The sequence below is a fragment of the Melanotaenia boesemani genome, chromosome 11 (assembly GCF_017639745.1).
Source record: "Melanotaenia boesemani isolate fMelBoe1 chromosome 11, fMelBoe1.pri, whole genome shotgun sequence".
NCBI lineage: Eukaryota > Metazoa > Chordata > Actinopteri > Atheriniformes > Melanotaeniidae > Melanotaenia > Melanotaenia boesemani.
The window spans coordinates 16,957,011-16,975,307 of NC_055692.1; the positions used below are offsets into that span (position 1 = coordinate 16,957,011).

Sequence of the window (18,297 nt, forward strand, 5' to 3'; positions counted from 1 at the left end):
GTTGCTGCAACACCTGTTGTTTGGAGACTACACATGACAGTGCCCCTTTGTGTCTATTAGACATTCTACTTTTTGTATTTTTTCTGTAACCAACGACTATACAGGGTGTGCAGAATTATTAGGCAAGTTGTATTTTTGAGGATTAATTTTATTATAGAATAACAACTATGTTCACAATGAACACAAAAGACTCATAAATATCAAAGCTGAATATTTTTGGAAGTTGGAGTGGGGCTTTTTTAGTTTTAGTATCTTAGGTGGATATCTGTGTGTGCAGGTGACTATTACTGTGCATAATTATTAGGCAACTTAACAAAAACCAAATATATACCCATTTCACTTATTTATTTTCACCAGGGAAACCAATATAACAACTCAAAATTTACAAATATACATTTCTGGCATTCAAAAACAAAACAAAAACAGATCAGTGACCAATATAACCACCTTTCTGTTCAGAGAGGTGTACTGTTTTCCCTCCCTGTAGATCTCACATTTGATGAGGGACCACAGGTTCTCTATGGGGTTAAGATCAGGTGAACAAGGAGGCCATGTCATTATTTTTTCTTCTTTTAGACCTTTTCTGGCCAGCCACGCAGTGGAGTACTTGGATGCGTGTGATGGAGCATTGTCCTGCAGGAAAATCCTGTTTTTCTTGAACAATGCTGACTTCTTCCTGTACCACTGCTTGAAGAAGGTGTCTTCCAGAAACTGGCAGTAGGACTGGGAGTTGAGCTTGACTCCATCCTCAACCCGAAAAGGTCCCACAGGCTCATTTTTGATGATACCAGCCCATACCAGTATCCCACCTCCACCTTGCTGGTGTCTGAGTCGGAGTGGGTATTGCACACCTTGTGCTTCTTGGCACTCCAGTGATGTTGCAGCTCTGAAATATGGCAAAATTGGTGGCCAATGACATCTTGGCAGCTTCACGCTTGATTTTCCTCAGTTCATGGGCAGTTATTTTGCGCCTTGTTTTTTCAACATGCTTCTTGCGACCCTGTTGACTATTTTGAATGAAACTCTTGATTGTTCGATGATCACGCCTCAAAAGTTTGGCAATTTTAGGAGTGCTGCATCCCTCTGCAAGACATCTTACTATTTTTTGACTTTTCAGAGTCCGTCAAATCACTCTTCTGACCCATTTTGCCAAAGGAATGGAAGTTGCCTAATAATTATGCACACCTGATATAGGGTGTTGATGTCATTAGACCACACCCCTTCCCATTACAGAGATGCACATCACCTGATATGCTTTATTGGTAGTAGGCTTTCAAGCCTGTACCGGTTGGAGTAGAACAACATGCATAAAGAGGATGATGTGAGCAAAATACTCATTTGCCTAATAATTCTGCACACGCTGAATGAATCACAGAAGCAACCACCATCAAAGGATCACTTTTAAAAAGCTTGCTTCCCTTTAGCTCCAAGCCTACAGGGGCAAGAAAGTTGAACAGACAGAGAAATATCTATGGAGACCACCACAGAGATTATGGAATGCAGCATACTCTGATATTAAGAGAATTAGGCTTAGAGGCCTAAAAGCTGCAAGTGTGTTTTGAACCCAAAGTGTCATGAAGCTGAAATTACTGCTCTCAGAGCAGCTCTGACAGTCATCTCTCACATGTTCTAACCTCTTTAGCCTCAATCTCTTTCAACCCTCTATTTCTCACACATCTTCAACCAGCTTACGGCTTCTTATTAACCTGTTTTCTCACTCCCTCTCTCCTAATCCTTCATTTCACTCCGGCCCACCAACTTTCCATTGATTCCCTGTCCTGTCTTGTTCTCACAGTTTAAGGCTGGGAAAGAAATCAATATGTCTATTTTAAGCTGGGTCATGAGACTCTAGAAGAAAAAACAAAAAACAAAAAAGGAATATTGAAAGGTGACATGAGAAAAAAAGACTGACTGAAGGACTGATACATTTATCCATTCTGACCCAACAGAGATTTATTACAGAAACTGATTCTTTTTTTTTTCTTTTTTTTTAATTCAGGAGGTAATAAATGCACTCAAACAGACGTGGCATGTTTATTGCTTTCTGTGTGCTGCCTGTCAGCAGCCAATCAGAAACAACACCTTCCACCTGGAGGATGGAGAACCATACTGTGAGCAAGGTCAGTGATACAGGGTCATCACCAATATATTTATTTGTGAAATAATTGCCTACATGTGTGAAGTACTTCAGTTCCAAAATCTGCAGCAGTACACAAAAGCATAGGACCAAACATATGTGTGGCTTCATATTGATCCTTAAGATCATCCTACATTTGCTGAAACAAATAATAAAGAAATTCCTCCAAAGTAGGGTACACTCTGGAGTACCTCAGGGATCAACTTCAGGAGCTGTTTCAGTCAGAGTGTGTACTTTTAAGACTGGTTCGTGGTCTGGATTGTTCTAATGCTTGATACTACAGTGGGCACCTATTTAAAGGCTGTTTTCTAGTATATGCTTTCTAGTATTGGATGATGAGGATGCATGGTACACACGCACACACACACACACGCACACACACACACACACACACACATATATATATACATATATATATATATATATATATATATGTATATATATATATATATATACACTACCGTTCAAAAGTTTGGGGTCACTTCCCTATTGAATCCCATGGCAAAGCGACCCCAAACTTTTGAATAGTAGTATATATATATATATATATATATATATATATATATACACATATATATATATATGCAAATTAGCCACTTCATCGGATATTGTTGAGTCATCCACAACTACTCCCTGTAGAATAATTGAATATTTCATCAAATTTGATACTGTATATGTATATGTTGTAATTACCAATCAATGATTAACAGGACAAAAGAAATGAAGCAATATTTTGATAAGATATTTATATTGTATAAACATGATAACATATTAGAATATATATATATATATATATATATATATATATATATATATATATAGTTTTTTTGTACAATACATAAAAACAAATTAACTAAATTAAATGTCTAATAATACTAAAAATAAATTAAAGCTGCAAGCAGCGATGAAGGCCCTCGCACCTCTGGCGCCGCTTCGGCCTATTGCACCACCTCATCAGCCAGCAACCTCCCTCCCCCAGCACATTCGCTCTCACTGTCAGCCATATGCTCACTCGTCCCCAGGTTTTCTGCCTTGGATGGTCATTGTCTCCTGAGGATCACCTGGTACATCACTGGGACCAATAATGGCATCAGAAGTGTTCATGACCATGTTCTGAACAATAGTGTGAAATGAATCCAAACAAAAGCATGGTTTTAAGATCTGCAAATATCAACATGGCCAGTAGGTGGCGCTATACTGTTTGCTCATGTACAAACATGTTGAGGTTGGGCCTTTAATGACAACTGCCAAATATCACGTACTTTGGTCAACCTAATCCAGAGTTATAGCCACTTCCTGTTTGATGGCGGGGGACTGAAACCTACCAGGCAGCCATTTTAATCATGATTGTCTAAGGAGTTTGTGATATTTTCAATGATGAGGTCTCCAAGAATGATATTAATAAGTTTGAGTAGGTTTTTAAGGTTTTCAATGGTAAAAAATGGGGTACTTCCTGTTTCCAGGGGGCGGGGCTATGGCGTTGACAACATCTGGACATGTAGATGTGGTCAACATGGAAATGACATCATACGTGGCCATTTTGGATGAGGATAGGTTGTTTTATATGTAAGTTATATCAGTTTTGTCTCTCATGGCGAGATATCAAAGTTTGAGGCCACGCCCCTGCCATGCCCTTCTCCTTTGAGAAAGTTTTTGATAACTTTTAATCACACATGCCTGTGGAGTGATTTTGAGGTAAATATGATAGAATCTGTAGGAGGAGTTCGTTCAAATTACTCCTTTGAGAAAGTTTTTGATAACTTTTGATCACACATGGCTTCTGAACATCCTAAGCCGTTTTGGTGTCAATCCGATAATATCTCTAGGAGGAGTTCGTTCAAATGTGAGGTGAGTAAAACGTCAAAATGGCGACTTTGACCCAAAATGGCCAACTTCCTGTTTGCTTTCCATACATGCTCCAAGAGGATTTTTTGTTCGCCCCACCATTTAGAACATATGTAGCAATTTTCACGAAGATTGATGACATGCAGTGGCGGGGCACCATAAATAGGTTGCGCTCTCGTGCAATTTTGCCCGAACAGTCCCGAGCACCCCACCATATGTAAATTTACACATTCCTTTGGGGGGGTAGGCAAAAGTTGGTGAGTTTTCGAGCATGGGCAGTACCCCAAAAATGTGTTCGAGTTCGGAGAAGAATAATAAGAATAGGAAGAAGAAGAAGAAAAAACGCTTGCATTACAATAGGCCTTCGCACCGCCTTCGGTGCTCGGGCCTAATAAATCATGACTGTACATGTAAAATGGGAAGAGGAGTAAAATATTGTATGTGAATTAAATGTGGCACTTTTTCTTCATATATCATGTATCAGAGGGGCTTAAAAATGAAGCTGCTTGAGGACTGAATGGAACCTAAAAAGGGGAACACTTTTTTTCTGTTTTAATGTGTTAATACTGGTTACCTGTTAGTTTCATACTATTCTTAAAATAGCTCCATTTATTCATTTATTTATAGCTCTGATTCCTGTGATTATTTTCACACATATGTGTTCTTTTCTTATAACTTATGCTTTATATTGAAAACCATTATATTTTTTTCATGCAGTTTCTTTTATTGTGCATAGCCTCTGTATTAATTGATTCTGTGATTTCATGAATTTCTTATAAATAACTTTTAATTGCATTTGCTTGATTGATATAAAGTTGAATTGTTTGATTGGGCTCTATCATCAAAACTGTAAACCTCAAATGGTTCATTTTAAGGTGTTTCATATTATTTTAATTTTTTAAAGACTTTTACAGTTTGTTTGGGACTGGCTGCCATGGCTGTGAGTTCCCCATCGAGGCTGGAGACAAATTCCTGGAGGCACTGGGTTACACCTGGCATGATACCTGCTTTGTTTGTGCTGTAAGTTAAAATCAAACACATGGATGACTGTTGCATGCATGTAACATTTGCCTCTAATCTTTTCCTGCAACTGATAGATCTCTGTTTCTTTTTATTTGAGTTAAACATTTTTGCAGTGCAAGGGTAAAAAGTTCACACTAAGATAAACCAGACACAAACATACTGTACCATGTATACATAGATCCAATCTTAGGTCCATGTACTCAGTGGGTCAAAATGACACCTTTTATTACATGCTACTATGGTATTTTAAAAAATTCCATATTTTTGGATGATCATACAAGATGGGATGGATACATTACTGATCTGTAATGGGAGACTGTAGCAGTCAAACCTTTAGACACATTTACCCTTACTTGATAGAGATTTAATCAACAAAAAGATTTGGAAGGGGGGGCTTTGTTGTTGGAACAAAAGCTGGACACAACTTTCTTGATCACTGACCCCCGCCAACACACTACCCCAAAGATCAGAACACAGAAAGGTAGAAGGTGTACGACAGAGGCCCTTAGATATTGTAGGACGTAAGCCTCTGTAAGAAGTACAACTGGTGTTGTCTTTTCTTGTACACTGTCTCCATGTGGCAGGTCCAATTCAGTTAGTTGTCCAGTTGCACTTCAAAGCTGTAGCTGTAAATAACATCAACCTCAGAACCTTAGATAGTGACAGAAACTGGACTGGTTCTCCTGCTCCTGAAGTCTAGACCTTTTTCCTTGGTCTTCATTAAGATGGGCTGAAAAAATTTGCTATTTACTTTTGAAGCTGTTTAACTTTTGTTGCTAAAGTTCTTCATATTGTGTGTGTGTGTGTGTTTGTGTGTGTGTATGCACGATGGGTTCTTTACAGGTGTGCTGTACCACTCTGGAGGGTCAAACATTTTTCTCTAAGAAGGACAAACCCCTTTGCAAGAAGCATGCACATACACTGAAGATATGAAGGCTGAACCCTTCTCACACTTCTCTGGCACCATGGTCTCTCCTGGTGTGAAGAACATCTTAGAGCAGAATTAGAACTTAGCTTGTGTAAACATACAATTTAGTCAATACTCCTGCATGATAGCAGGTTATCCTGTCAGATTAAATAACAAAGTTAATAGTAATTATTCTTAGTTTGATCAAGTTTGTTCAGAAAATAAGTGATTAGTTTAAATTGATTTTCCTGTACTAAATGGATTTCATGCACTCATTCACACAAGACTATTTTATTACCACATGGTGCAATTCATGAGCTACACCTTTGAGTAATAGCAAAGTGACATTTTCCACTACACAGGACTTTCATCTTTATTGTTAAATCCTGAATTTAATCTTTAGTTTCTGAAAAGTTAAAGGTGTAAGATCTGTTTTGCCTTGTCAAACTACATATCACTGATTATCCTTATAAACATGAGAAGTGTGTGGAAAACATATATTCTTATTCATGCTATATTATGGATGAATGTCCATGCAGAAAATAAAATGTTAATTCTTATAAAGCTGTGATCAGTATTATTGATCAGAACAGCTGCTATCACAAGTTCAGTGGAATATCATAGAATCACCTATAATTTACCTTTGTTTTATGTTAGTGTCATATTCACATACAGTTTAAAATATTAGAATATGTATTGATAGTTGAAGAATAGTTTAGCTTTTAAAAAGCTTTTGTTGGACGTAGATTTAGCTAAATATCTAGAGTGATGATTTAAGCTGCTGTCTGAGTAAAAACAGTGAACTGAAACTTGTGATCTACTGACATTTGGATAGGAGCACACTCCTTCTGTTTTTATACCTAAAGGGTACCGTTGCTGGTTACATAATGACTATGGGATGCATCACCCTGGCAACGTGGCGAAGGATTTTGTGATAAAATGTATTTTATTGTGTATTTGAACATTTAAAAATAATGTTTTATTAAACTTTAAACAAGTATTTGTAATAGCTAACAAATTGTTATTGAAAACTTAAATTAAAACAATGGCAAGAAGTCAAACAAAAGACAAGAGAAGGGGACGTAATAACAAGAATTTAAGAATTTCAACATTAGTCACACTCTTGGGAGTTTGGTGTCTAGTCCTCTTCGTCCGTTGTGCAGCTGATAATGAGCAAGCACTAAAGAATTACATTTTTTTGTTGTTACTGTTTAACTAGCAAACAAATAATTTGCTGCCACAGAAGGATAAGTGGCATTACGCAGTTTCCTGTGCACCAAAGATGGATTAAAATGTAAACCCTTTGAGTTGAAACCTGAAAAGAGGAGCTCCAGACCAAGCACCAATATGTTACAAGTCAAGAATGTTAATGTAATGATTTTCAAGACTCTGTGCCAAATTGTTTTGTGAGTCACGTTTCTGTTTCTATTTATTTAACCTAAAATATGAATTAAAATAAAAATCTTCATATATTTCTGACTGACTCAGTCCTCTATATATATTATTGCAGTGTGTACTTATTTCTGGCCCACAGGAAATATGGTGTTGTAGTAATTGTAATATTAGATTTTGTTTTGAGAAGGGAGGAATGTCTAATTTCACTATAAATATTAAACTTTTTGGATAACTATTTGTAATTTTCAGGACTGCTGGAGGTATTGGGAAGAGAGTAGCTTCCTTTGTGTGTTTTTTGTGTCTGCTTGACTGTCCACGAACCACCCATGCTGATATTTACTTTGTATTTTCCCTGCTGGGTACATATGGTCTAGTGTGTTTCCAAACAGCAGAACAAACAGCAATGATGCTCCCTCTTACAACAAAACTATTTGTTTGTTTTGTTTGTTTTTTTTGTTGTTGTTGTTTGTTTTGTTTTTTTTTACTGTGTGGGACCATAGGGGTTAAATATAAATGTATGGTGGTATGCCACCCTATTGAAAAATGCTTAAATACTTACTCACACATGGTAAATTATATTTGGAATTAATAACAGTGATCAGAGTTGTTTAATAAATAATGTTCTTTGAAACCCTCATTGAGAAACATCCTGTATTTCTTTGTGTCTGCTCTCATTTTTGTTAGTGTAATACAATCTTACTATACTAAACTTCCTGTATTATTGCTTGTGAAACCGCAGAAAATTCTACAATCAACAGTGAATTAGAAAATTTACCATGTCTTCACTGCTCACAAAGGTCAAAGGGAACAGGCAGACTAAGAGACAGACAGTAACTATGTTGGGATTAGAGAAAGCCAGAGTGACTGAGAATGTATCTACCACACAGCTGGCTGGTTGCACTGATACAAACAGGGTCAGCTTTATGAATGGAGGTAGGACACCCTCATGTGTCCTTAGGTATGAATATAAATGGTTGTCTCCACTATTCGGTGTCATAAAACTGCAAACTGACCCTAAGCATCACACAGAATATGACACAATAATTTGTGGATTAACATACAGCATCTGCCTTTGAATTAGTTGTGCTAGTTTCTTTATAGAAGTAATACTTTACCCTTAGCTTTTGGTATGTTTTATTTTTATTTGTTTATTTATAATTATTATTATTTTTACATAGTACTCAGTCTGACCCTGCAATGGACTGGTAACCTGTCTAGGGTGCATGATCTCTTTTAATAGCCACTAAATAGGTTCTGTCCCCTGTAACCCTGCATTGGAATAAGTGGTATAAATGATGGATGGATGGATGGATGGATGGATGGATGGATGAATGGCAATCATTTTAAGTACACTTTGCCATTAAACTAGAACTAGATCTCATGACATATTCTAATGATCTTAATAATCTATTAAAATGCCTAATTTATTTTTCTTCTGTGAACAAAGCTAACCTTGACTTTGAACTTAAGAAAAAGAAAAAAAAAAGAAAAAAAAAACAAAAACAGATGAAAAGCAGCTGTTTTTATTATCCATGACTCAATTGAGGCCTTGAACCAAACACTTTTACCCTGCTAATACATTCCCTCTATTGTGACATTAATCAACCTCATACAGCTGAGCAAATTTTAGAGGGGTAGAGGAGCAACTCTTGAAAACAGTTGATGCATGACCCTGAGAGTGTTTGAATGGAAAGGGAAGAGGGCATAGATGGAATACAGAACAGGCATTCTGAGTACAAAGCCATGCTTCCAAAGAGTTAAGGCCCATTTATGCTTGACGCAGGAAACGAATATGCAGATGGACGGACTATTTCATCTGTTTCTTGCGCTGGTTACGTGCATAATTTGGTCTGTTTTCAGGGAGCTTAGCTATTCGGTGTGTAATGCAGAAAACGGAGCAATACCACCAGATATTGCGGGGGCAGAATTGCTGACATGCGGCCAGCAAAAGAACAAACCAGAGAAGAAAAAGAGGAACAGGAAGAAAAAAAAAAAAAAAAAAGCAGAAGAGGAATGAAGATGACAATAACTGTAGAAAATGCATAAGCTTTTGAATCAAGGCTATGTGAATGTTTTGGGCATGTTGGTTGGCTGGAGACCACTTTATAGCGGTGCACAGAAGAAGAAAAAAAAACAACAACAAAAAACAAAACAAAAACTTATTGTCAACATTCTCTACTTGGACACAAAACAACTAAAAATTGTAAGCTAAGTATAATTTCCCCCATTCTATCATCCAGTTTGGTCCCCACATGAAAGAAGTGGTGGCCCTTTAGCTGGATTTGCCCAGGGCCCCTTTGTTTCACAGTCCGTCCATGGCGGAGAGTCAGATAGAGCCAAAAAAAAAAAAAACTTCAACTCGGCGTGGACTCAGATAGACTCACATCTGTACCCAGCGCTGCAACTTTTTCTCTCTATCGAAGTAAGAAAGCAAGAAAGGATCCTGGGGTGAGTAAACATGAAGTTTGAACGTATGAAACAAACAAAAAGTCCGGTTGTGGATTACTTAGCTACGATGGTCCGCTTTTCAAGTGTAATTCTGCGCAATCACCGTAAAAAGTTTGACAGACGCTTTTTTTTCAGTCTGCTGGGTGGTGTTGACAGCCTGCACGCAAGGTTGAATCAGGCTGTTTATTGATTATTGTTAGAAAATAATCTCACCGGTTTGCTGCTGAAGGACTGAAAGCCGGGGATAGAAAAGTTGAAGCGATAGTTTATGCATGGCTCTGTATCAGCGGTGTTTCCACCATCCTCCGCTTAGGATCGTGTTTGCCTTTATGACAACTGGTTTTCCAGAAGTCCAGTAAATCCACTACGAAGCCCTCTGACTCTGCCCTAACAACCAGTACCGTCTGCTGCTAGACAACCTGAATGAATCATGTTTACATCATTTGTCAAGTTAAGTAGATTCCTTTTAAAATGTGTGCTTACATATTTGAAAACTTGCCATCACTTTGCTTTCATGTAGATTTGAATATATGGGGGCCAATCATGAGTGTGTACGTTGAGGCTTTATTTTTCTTTTCAACCTCAGCTTATTTAGTTACCAGAGAACATTCTACACAGAGCTACATCAGACAATCTGTGGGTAGTTTCATTACAATATTGCAGTAGCAATGATCCATTTTTTCTTCTTCAAGGGTATACACAGCAGGGGGGGATTTTTAAAAAGAAAAAAAAAAGTAAAGAAAGACTGAACACAGCCTCTAGCCTCTAACCTACAACCCAGTATTCCCCAAACACCCCACTTATATGCACAGGCATGCACATAGTATTCACTCTCCCTCTGAGTCCAGTAACCAGGTCCAGGTGTTTGTCAGTGTGGGTTATGACAAGAGTATATCTGCATGTGTGTGTGTATGTGTTCACATGAGCAAGTATGCGAGAATGTCTGCATATCCAGATGGCACAATGCTGTGGCTCCAAATCTTACCTCACCTCATCTAAGGGGTCTGGGGGCAGTAAGGCAAGAAGACCATGCAGGAAAACTCTCAGCAACTAAGAGTGAGAGAAGCAAAGATCCAGATGTGCATGTGTGTGTGTGTGAACTGTTTCCCTTGTCTGTCAATGTATTAAGTGTTTGCACTTGTGTTTAACTGTAGTTTTATTTAGGTCAGGAACATATTGCACAAATCTAAAAAACACAACCAAGTTCTAAATTGGCTGTGTAATTGAGTTTCACGTAGCAGCTGCAAAGAAAATGCTTCCACCGCTTGCTGTTTTTCTGTGTGTATACAGAATGAATGTGAGAGATTATGAGATACAGCAATTTAGACACCTATTGGTGTCAGACTCCTCGCGATGTGAGACGGGCTGAAACTGAATGCTGGAAATTCAGATTGCCGGGGCTTAATCTACATGCCAAGAATAGCAAATTTGCCTAAAACAAACTCAATTTGTGTCTGTCTGAAGAGAAGATGATTGAAACGTGAAGAGGAAAAGGCTGACAGAATATATTCAAAGGGTACATTTACATGGCCCAGTAGAGAAAAAAATCCAGTTACGTTCAGCGTCACGTGAAGTCTGATTGATTTAGTGTGATGTCGGTGTCCAAATCTGAGGAAGGGAGAAAAAAGGCAAATACACACTCTTTTTAACAAACTGTATCCTGTAGGAAATCTAGTCATATTAAGTCAAATATCATGAATTACAATATGACTAAAACACACACAGGCACCTTGATCCATCATGTTACTTTGGGAAGTTGAATATACCTAGGGAGTAGCAGCAGCCTCTTCCGTAGGGTTTCTAAACAATTTTCAGGTGAATCTGAGGACAGTTTGACAGTGTTAAGCTCCTCCAACAGCCATTTCCTCAACTTGGAGGTGGAGTTGATAATGATCAACAGCAGATATAGATAAGATCCTTGAGCCTGAGGCCACCTTCTTGAAGATGTTGCTCTCTTTTTAATTACAATGTCAGTTTGATTTATTCAGATTTTCTCGCATTTATCTTTACCTGAATTCTCAAACAAATACTCTGGTGTGCATATTTTCACAGCCTCTGAAAATTCCTTAAAGCTAATAGATCTGAGATAATAAACAGGCTGTGCCCCATTAAATGACCCCTCATCCTTATGGCTCAGATTTATCAGCATGCCTCAAGTTATGTTGTCTAAGAAGGCAGAAGAAAAAGGAAAAACAATCACAGAAAAATTATTGCTTACCTTAATTATATGTGTTGTAAATTAAAATTAAAAGTTCACAGAAGCTGTTTAAAGACTTTCTCTTAAGACTCAGTGATGCTAATTCACTGTTAAATGTGCATGTGGCATTTGTTTGGCATTTTTGTGCTTTTTTTCTTTTTTGCTTGCCTGCAGTGCAGTCTAAGCTGGTTCTGGTTGGGGTCACGTTTTTGCTTTACAATCATAACCTTTCAGGTAGAAACCAGACAGTTTTCAGACAGGTCTTCTTGATTTAAAGCTTTAAAACTTGACCGTGACATTTATGGAGTTCAAACTTGGGTTCAAGAAAGAAAACATGGCAGCTAGTAAAAGGCTTATTATACACAGTGCAACGACTACATGTTCAAAAATGTGTGTAAATTCAGATTAAGTTGTGGTTTTTTGTCAGCTGTTTATTTTTTTCCACTTAATTTACAACAAATTTAATCTGCTGATCCTGGATTCACTGCAGTTAATGTGTCACAACTTGTGGTATATCTTTCTTAATACTTTACCAGAAGCACAACAAATTGTTGAAGCTGCTTTAATTTTACATGCTTTATGCAAGATATTTTTCAAAATAATTTGAATTTATTTAAAGATTCAGATCTGCTGTTTGGATGTGAGTCATAGAGCATAGAAGAGTACCAGCAGGTAAAACCAGATTGTGGAGCAAACAACAACCTTTTCAGCAGCGCTTGAGGTCACCACTGGTGTGGTGAGTTGTTTTGTGTCTCTAACAGCAGGCAAGCATGCTGGATTTATTCTGATTCATTCATGGTAGTTGTGGACAGATGATTTATTTCCTTCATTAACATTTTCCCTCAGGTGTTATCAGGATTTACAGTCTTCCAGTACTCCCAGTGCTCAGGTACACTGAGCATTAGGATTTGATTATTTTCTATTTTTTATGCTGTTATTTTGGGGGCAGTGGGGATAGACAGGAAATAAGGGCTAGGGAACAGGGGAGTTACATGCAGAGAGAGCACAGTCCACTGGCTACCTGATACTGTCCCCATGTGGTATGTGCTGTAACCACTCAGCTATCAAAAATCACACCGTAGCTTTTGCACACTTAATCTTGACAAAGAGCTCTCTGACATGGACAAAAGGTGTTTGCTACCTTTAAAAATGCGCAGCATCATGCTCCAAAAGCCTTTCTTGTTTCTCTAATTAAAGTCACTTCTTACTTAATATAGTTATTACTAAATAAAATTCATTAAAAGATGTGATTAACTAAACAAGACCATGTTTGGGCGTCTGTGTGTGTGTGTTGTCTGTGTGTTGTGATCTTCGTCTTCTCACACATGGATAGCATCAGGTTTTCCTGTGGCATCCTCTGAAGCTGGGATGACTTAAAAAAAAAGACATTTGAGTCTTTGGATGGAAGCCGTGATCTATGGCCTCTGTTTCTTTGATATGTTCAAACAAGAATGTGTCGGCACATGTGCACACATAAAGTTCACCATTTTTTTTCTGCACATCATGCACACATTATCCACAGTGTTTGTCAGATTTTTGGTTTTCTTTTATATGCAGATGTTTAACATATCTGTAGATAGAAATAACAACACTGTTAATTTGTATACATTTTTAGGTGAAATATTCTGTATAATAGTTTTCAGGCATTGCTTTATATTCCACTTTTCTTGTTGCAAATTGTGCTGCAAATTCAAGAAATAATTTGAAAATGTGACTCAGGAGTTAAATGGAGCTGGACGTTGTTCGTGAATGTAAAGGACGATGTTAAAGGGTTAGCTAGTTATCAGTCAGATCTGGCCTGAGGTCTGCTAGAAGTGTCAATCCATTTCTGACTCACAAAGACTTTGCTGATCACTGCCCTTCTCGATCAAATTGCCTAACATATTACAATAACATAAGCAAAACATTTAATCAATAATTCAATGCAAGATAAGTTTTTAATGTAACTTCCTTGGTGTTTTCACAACAATAGCATGTAACATAATGATGAAGTTGTGCAAATGGATCATTTCACTGAGGCTGGAAAATCACCAGTAAATGGCTGCAAGCTGTATTATGCTCTGCTTCTGCATCCACAGGGAGTCTTTCATGTCTATATCACAATGCATCTTATAATCAATAAATCTCCACACCTCCAGTGTGTGTGGCGGGGAAGACGAGCAGGCATGCACGGACACTTTTTAGAAGAACCTTGCATAATTTAAGTATCTGGTTTGTATAGTTTCTTAAGTGCATGCAAATTTTGTGGGTGCATCTATGCTATGAATGTCTGTTAACAAAGAAATTTGCATGTTTCTTCCTGGTTGGAGAGACTGAATAGAGGTCAGAAGTGTGTGTATGTGAGACAGGATTAGTTTGTGTATGCCCATTTATAATAAAGGCAAATCCTATATTGACCTCATTGTTATGTTTTCAGAACCAGATCACTCATTCACACATTTTTACCGTCTTAATCGTCAGTCCTGTGACCTCCCTGCTTTCCTTTAGGGTGGACATTTAAACTAACAACTTCTTCTGATGAAGGTATTATTTCCCCTATTCTCTATTAATCACTGAGGACGCAGTTCAAGCTCAGCCACTAGCTAATTGGTGTTCCTTTACAATGATGTGACCAAGAGTTACTTGAAATGTTCCAGCAAGCTGCTGGCTATATTATTACACTGAGTGGAGCATATAGGCTCATGGTATAAGCCACGTTTAAATGATGATTTATTAGCCTGATTAATAGTCCATAAGATCAGTTCAGCTCTTTGTCCCACAGGGTGGATATGAAAACATACTACCAGCCAGCTTCTGATCTCATGATTTGGCTGTTTTCTTTCACTGCTCAGCTGCTCCTTTAGTTCTTTTCTCTGGTTTTTGGCATTTGCATCCTTTTTGGTGCATTGTGTTTAAGCTGTTCACCTCAGTCAGTCTTTCTAATCTCTCACTAAATTTTGATTGCTTTTAAGTTATTTTAATAAATATTTCCATCTTGTTTGCAGTGACAGCAACCAATGCGCAACATCAGCAGCTTAAGCCCTGAAGATGCTTTAGCTCATGCAGGTTTGCTTTGAACTGTGAGGCCACTCTTTATTTTGTGGACCACAAGTCTGTCTTCTTGTGTTTGGTTTGGCTCAAGTCTTACCGAGTAAGCAATCACCGGCACTGTGGTTCCCTCAAAGAGAGAGAGGGGAGGAGGGGGGGATGATGGACTGATGAGTGAGAGACTGAGGGAGAAAAACAGGTCTGAGGAACGCATGATAACCATCTGGATTCACTTTTGGGACAATTTCATCCCACTGCCGCCCACCCCCAAACCAGAGAGACCTCCAATTTCCATGGTGCCTCCTTTGAGGTGCCATTCCATCATTGACGGCAGAAATATTTGCCTGAGAGCAAGTGTCATTGTTAAGTTTCAGGAAGTGCCTTCACTTTCTGGTCTAGACATCCCCCAACTGCTGAAGCCTTTATTAGGAGCAATGCTTGCATGATGGGTGGCTGAATATTTATTTTGTCTGGAGTTGTAGTACCATATAGTAGATGGTGGCACCAAGTGTCAATTCTCAGGGTTTTCCACAATATGTGCAGCAAGAGATAGAAATGACTTCAAGCTGTGACTTTGTTATGAATTTTCAAAGAATGTCTCAGAGGTTAAAGGTCGGACTAAGTGATGGAAAACTCTGCCTTCCTTTTTTAAAGACTGGATGTATTACACACATGAACATTTCTGTGCTCTGTGAAATTTCAACATGTCAGCATATCTAGACACAGCAAAAGAGATAAAATGTCTTTTTTTAATTTGTTCAGCTCCATCTCTTTATGCCAGGTTGTCTTTACTAATGTGTCCAGTCATCCACACATCATTCAGGTGCAGATGCAGCTTTGGAAAACAAATGGGCTATAATGTGTACAATCAAACTCAGAAGCTGCTGTTTTTTTTTTTTTTTATTTATTTTTGTTTCCTTCTATGTCTCTTTCCATGTCTAGTTCTGGCCTCCTGCACAGATAAGTAGTAAATGAGCTGCTGCAGATGTACTGTCTTGTGTCACATCATTGATACCCACCTGGCTGAAATTGCATCCATGTTGCTTGTGCAGACACCACCATCCCATGAGACATAAATTCATGAATGGCTCATCAATATGTTTCCGAAGTCATAATTCCAGAGAAATTAAATCTGATTGATACCAAATTGAATTTAACTTCTAAGATATTGAATCTGATGCATATGAAATCAAATCTCGAGTGGGCCTGTTTCTTCACTTGCATGTCTGGTGAATTCATACATATCCATTTCAAAAGGCAATTACCGTGTGAAGCAGGCCTCTGGGAGTCTTTGTGTTCTGTCTTGTGTGGCAGTGTAGATTATTGTGTCTTCTTATTGATAATGGTGGACATGGACATGAAATCTGCTGTTCGCTGACATCTGCCAGAGAGATGACAGTTAAGAATTAATATGCAATGTTGACTTATTCTTTGCTAGATTAGAGAAAATCAGGGAGCTTAATTGGAGTCAAGCAAACAGGAAGTAGATGGAGGAAAAATATGATGAAGTAAATCCTATATATTACATTGTGCCAGAGACTGTAGGAAGAGGGCTGTTGTTTGTAGATTTAATAAGGTGATCCTAAAAAACAAAGCTCAACAGATGGCCAACACCCAATCAGCTCTGCCAGATCAGGGGAAAAACAAGATCCAAAATGGGGAATAAATTTAGAGAAGAAGAGTCCAAGACAGACCAGATGTCCTTAACAGGCCCCTGTAGGTTCCAGGACAAAACACCATCAAGCAGATGACTACATATTAGGTCACACACACCTGCATGTGCACACAGACACAGCGATTACAAATATATCAGCATTCTTTATCAAAAGATGAAGTCTTTTCATTTATGCACCTTTTCTTTTTGTTTTAAAACTGGTCATTGGTACATTGTACAAACCTTCCGTCTGCTCAAAAACATTATATTCTTCCTGTGAACTCTCTTAAATCAGCATCAGAGGTTATATACATGTGTACAAACCTGCTTCACATGTTCACCAGTTTTTATATTCAAAGTGATATGCTGGGAGCAGTGTTTTTACAAGCGGAGCCCTCTGAACCATGTCCACTCAGCTTCCTGTGGGGGCAGAATATGGGGGGGGGGGGGGGGGGGGGGGGGATTCCCTACATCTACCCCTCAGTCTTACCTTACCTTCATTGTTGTGTTTTTAGGCACATATGTAGCTAACCCAAGTTTTCAAAAGTTATCAGATGGCATTTCTAAACTAAAAGTCACAGATTACACAAGACATGGTAGAACGATACTGGCCCCCAAAGGTTAATAGTCCCATACAGACTTAACATTTCATAATGCATGTACCATATGGTTAAGGAACCCTGCCTCTTCTCACCCACTAAATTTCATGGTGAAACAGTGTGTACAGTGCCACAGTTTCATGTTAAAATGTATTTAAATCCTGTGAAATTCATTCATTGTCTCCTTATTATGGCACAGCAATACAAACGAGTTCCTATACCTGCTTATTCCAGTGCAGGATTGCAGGGAGGCTGGAGTCTATTCCAGCTGACAGAGGCAGGACACACCCTTGAAAGTTTGTCAGGAATATATGAGTGTCTTAGCAATTCTCAGTCTTACCAGCTATTTACAAGTTAAACTAAAGCCAGCTAATATAATTACTAAAGGTTGCTAGATCGTGTCCAATGTTAATTGACATTACTTTGCTTCTCTCTCTTTTTGGAGGACAACTGTCGAGATGACAGGAGCTTTTGAAGGAATGCTGTCAGTGTGTCGGGTGGTTGCAAACAACTTTATAGTGGTCCATTACCCCCTTCCCTTAATATTAATGCAGACAAAATCCAAATAATCCTCCTCTCATTCATATTTTGTTCTGATTTTATTGTCAGATGGTGAATCAAGTCTGAAACTGGTAATGAAAAAATGGCACATTAAGGTTCTGTTTTAGCCTGAAGGCACTGTCAAAACTTTTTGTGCCAGCTAGGATGCTTTTATAAAATCATTTTCATTACCAAAACGCCATCTGACAAAATTCTTGTCAATATAAAGACAAAACTATATTTACAAGTTCAATAGTCACCTAGAGATGGAGTTGTAAGTAACAAAATGTTTTTAATATTACCACATATAGTCCAAAGCCCTCTGATGCACAACATGTGCATCACTGCATGTGCTGGTAGCTGTCAGGTACTGTGAGATGTTCCTGTAGTAAAAGTGGAAACCTTGCTGTTGTGGGGCCAGTACTGAGGATTTTGCCTCAAGTGCTGTGAGAAGATGAAACAGAGCTACAACAGCTGCATTTGGTTACTTTTTTGCTCTCATTTTAAAACATAAGAAAAGACATC

General features: G+C 38.2%; 2 protein-coding genes across 6 annotated transcripts in view; both read left to right on the forward strand.

Annotated features, from left to right (window-relative positions):
• The window catches only part of pdlim5a (PDZ and LIM domain 5a), a 65,836-nt gene extending 57,901 nt beyond the window's left edge, over positions 1-7,935 (forward strand). For all 4 annotated transcript variants that reach the window (XM_042000270.1, XM_042000271.1, XM_042000273.1 and 1 more), the window contains 3 exons: positions 2,000-2,120; positions 4,887-5,002; positions 5,849-7,935. In XM_042000270.1, the coding sequence (XP_041856204.1) occupies positions 2,000-2,120; positions 4,887-5,002; positions 5,849-5,938 (327 nt within the window). In that variant the 3' untranslated portion in view covers positions 5,939-7,935. The remainder of the gene's footprint in view (positions 1-1,999; positions 2,121-4,886; positions 5,003-5,848) is intronic.
• A 1,741-nt stretch (positions 7,936-9,676) lies between these two features.
• bmpr1ba (bone morphogenetic protein receptor, type IBa) overlaps positions 9,677-18,297 on the forward strand; it is a 68,512-nt gene continuing 59,891 nt past the window's right edge. For both annotated transcript variants that reach the window (XM_042000533.1, XM_042000534.1), the window contains exon 1: positions 9,677-9,755. The gene's annotated coding sequence lies outside the window, so the exon portion shown is untranslated. The remainder of the gene's footprint in view (positions 9,756-18,297) is intronic.